Source organism: Diaphorina citri, unplaced genomic scaffold (assembly GCF_000475195.1).
Source record: "Diaphorina citri unplaced genomic scaffold, Diaci psyllid genome assembly version 1.1 scaffold591, whole genome shotgun sequence".
Lineage (NCBI taxonomy): Eukaryota > Metazoa > Arthropoda > Insecta > Hemiptera > Psyllidae > Diaphorina > Diaphorina citri.
In genome coordinates, this window is record NW_007378025.1 from 162,346 (window position 1) to 165,583 (window position 3,238).

At 41.7% G+C, this 3,238-nt stretch overlaps 1 protein-coding gene and 1 long non-coding RNA gene across 2 annotated transcripts in view; both read right to left on the reverse strand.

Moving 5' to 3' along the window:
• The window catches only part of LOC113467927, a 4,475-nt gene extending 2,348 nt beyond the window's left edge, over positions 1 to 2,127 (reverse strand). The window contains exon 1 of the mRNA XM_026824434.1: positions 1,622 to 2,127. Within this exon, the coding sequence (XP_026680235.1) occupies positions 1,622 to 1,924 (303 nt within the window). The 5' untranslated portion in view covers positions 1,925 to 2,127. The remainder of the gene's footprint in view (positions 1 to 1,621) is intronic.
• On the reverse strand, positions 85 to 1,249 carry LOC113467928. The gene is made up of 2 exons (XR_003391838.1): positions 1,168 to 1,249; positions 85 to 337 (listed from the first exon to the last, which is right to left on the reverse strand). It is a non-coding gene; the product is annotated as an uncharacterized LOC113467928 (long non-coding RNA).
• Positions 2,128 to 3,238: the final 1,111 nt, after the last annotated feature.

Sequence of the window (3,238 nt, forward strand, 5' to 3'; positions counted from 1 at the left end):
AAAATGTTTGATTGATGGAATGACACGATTTGAACTACCTCTTGTTAGTAACTCCAGTCTTAGGCTACTAGGAAATACTCACCAGAGGGTTAGTTAGTATGGTAGAGGCGATATTGGTATCCAGGAGAACCTCATTTATAAATTCCTTCTCCAGGACGATCTGTGTGAGGAATGTCTTATCCAGGATAACACTATCAATGAACTGCTCATGCGTGATGACACGAATGAAGTCCTTGTGCAGGATAATGTTCTCCTTTATGTCCTTCTTGAGGAGGATGGAAGTTTTGAACTTCTCATTGAGGATGAACTTGTATTTGAATTCACTGCTCAGGATCACCTGGGGAAAGAAAATCGAATTGAATTAACAAAAGTACAAATATACGATAAAAGAGGGCCATATTGAGGACTTTATTGTTCCTAAATGTAGTTACTCCCCTCAATAAAACACTATTCGGATTCTCGGTCCTCGCTAAAATCCTAAATACTGGTTTGCGATAGACAGCACCAATTTTTGGAATAAGCTACTTTACATTACATATTTACTATCTATTGGTTATTTATTAACCTCGTCTCCATTTGGTGATTATTTGCCATTTCGCTTCTGGCTACAGTCCACTTCAACTGGGAAGTCCGACGACCTTTGGGTGCGCACTCGTCAAAAAATAGCTCGTTGATTAACAAGTAAGCATGTGAATAGTTGATCCCATGGGATTTTTCACGCCGAATCGAATGGTGAAACTTTTAGAACTGTCTGACTTACAGTTGAGAAGTTGCGGTTCCCCTCCATGCGCTTCCATCGGATTTCCCAGTTGACGTGGACTGTACTGTCAGGTGGAGTCGTATTACTCATCCAGGTGGTCTTTCCCATATTTCTTAGTATTCTGATCCTTCACACAGGTAGGTCTTTCCCATATTTCTGGGTCATCAGACGTCTGGTCGTTCATACTCAAAGGATTTCCCTAAAACTCTTCTATGCCACCCCCTATTCTTTTAGCTCTTTCTGCCTCAATGGTGTACATTTCCGATCAACTCTTACTAAGTCGATTGACATAAAACTTTTCACATTCGTTTCGAAGATGACAGTAGGATATTCTGTCATTGTTTTTCAGCAATACATAATAAAAGCATTTATTTTTCAAGTCAACTTCCGTTTTTCGTTTTTCTTACCTTGTAGAAGAACCTCTCGTTGAGTACGACCCGATTGATAAAGGCGGCATTGAGGAGTATTTTCTTGATGAAATGACATTCACGTCTTATGCCGGGTCCACAGTAGCGTAATGTAACATGTAATGTAATCGCGAGCGTGGTACAGTACCATTCTTCAAGGTTATCGTAGTGCTCGCTTCGATGTTCAGAAACCCGTCCACACTTGTGTCACACGTCTATATCAAACATCAAAGAAGATCACCAGAAACCGACAACATCATGGATCCGAGGCAAGTGTTCGGCGAGCATTCACTTGAGTGCTTCTATCCCGTCCACGCTAGTCAATTTTGATACATGTAAGGCGCTCGCGTTAACATGTTCACGTTACATTACGTATGTGTGGACCCGGCATTAATCATGAACATGACATTGCCACATCGTATGACATTCACGTCTTAATCATGACAAACAAGACCAGGAACGCGACGAAGTAAACAAACAGGGTGACGAAGATGAACAGATTCTTGGTCAAATTGTGATTGGACAGGATTTTGTACACGATCTTCTTGTTGATGAGAAGGTCGGTGAGGAATTGTCGATTGAAGACCACCCTGTAGAGAAAGGTACGGTTGAGAATGACGTGGGAGAAGAAGGACCAGTTGCAGATGACGTGCGAGAGGAAGACGTTGTTGTATTTGTTCAGGATGATCTCCTGAATGAAGTGTTCATCCAGGATGACAGAGTCGATGATCTTGTCGTTGAGGATGATTTTGGACATCACCTGAAAATAAGAGGGAATTGGTTAGGACATCACCTGAAAATAAGGGCGAATTGGTTAGGACATCACCTGAAAATAAGAGGGAATTGGTTAGGACATCACCTGAAAATAAGAGGGAATTGGTTAGGACATCACCTGAAAATAAGAGGGAAGTGGTTAGGACATCACCTGAAAATAAGAGGGAATTGGTTAGGACATCACCTGAAAATAAGAGGGAATTAGTTAGGACATCACCTGAAAATAAGAGGGAATTGGTTAGGACATCACCTGAAAATAAGAGGGAATTAATTGGTTAGGACATCACCTGAAAACGAGAAGAGGCGCTTGCTTGGTTTACTTGGTTATTACAACACAACTGTAGAGGAGTAGAGGTTTTGGCCTTAAGACCTGAGGTAGTCAAGTCTGTGCATTGCTGTATTAAAGAGCGCGGTAGAGCGCCGCCCGTAGTTGGGACATCACCTGAAAACGAGAAGAGGCGCTTGCTTGGTTTACTTGGTTATTACAACACAGCTGTAGAGGAGTAGAGGTTTTGGCCTTAAGACCTGAGGTAGTCAAGTCTGTGCATTGCTGTATTAAAGAGCGCGGTAGAGCGCCGCCCCGCCAAGTCAGATAGGTTTTAGCCCTAAGGTCGCTCTCAAAATATCGAAATACACAAAATGTTTGATTGATGGAATGACACGATTTGAACTACCTCTAATTGTTCTGCAAGTTATTGACATTATCCCTGACTTCGTACTCAGGAAGCAGGTCACTGTAACAGAATAAACGTTGTTTGTAATGCAAGTTGTCCATGGTGCATTCTCATTGGCCTTTAACCCCTTTCTGTTGAGAAGTGCATTGTGCAGCCAAAACAGGTGCAGTGATGTTCCTTAGAGGGGGTTGGATTTGACTGACATTTCTTAGATACATTCGGGAAAGTATTGTGCAGTCAAACAGGTGCAGTGCATGAAAGCGGTATTGATCGAAATTTCAGTCCGGTGGGTGTGCTCTTGAGTGAGTTATATTACAAAATTCTGCAAATGGGGATTTTGATAATGGCATCCGATTGTATTGTTGTAGGTGCTCTTGCCTATCAAACATTACTGTCTCTCTTTTATGAATTTGTGTTTTATCTTGTGGCGAGTTTAACTAATATTTCTGTCTCTTATGAAGTTTAGCTAATATTTCTGTCTCTTATGAAGTTTAGAAGTAGTTCGATTGGTACTGAGTGCGACTTGATATTACCGACAGGGTCTTGGGTCAAATCTTTTAGGTCTTAGGTCCTCCAACGAGACTGAATTGTGCACTTTAGGGTTGGTGATTCGGGCAAGACTT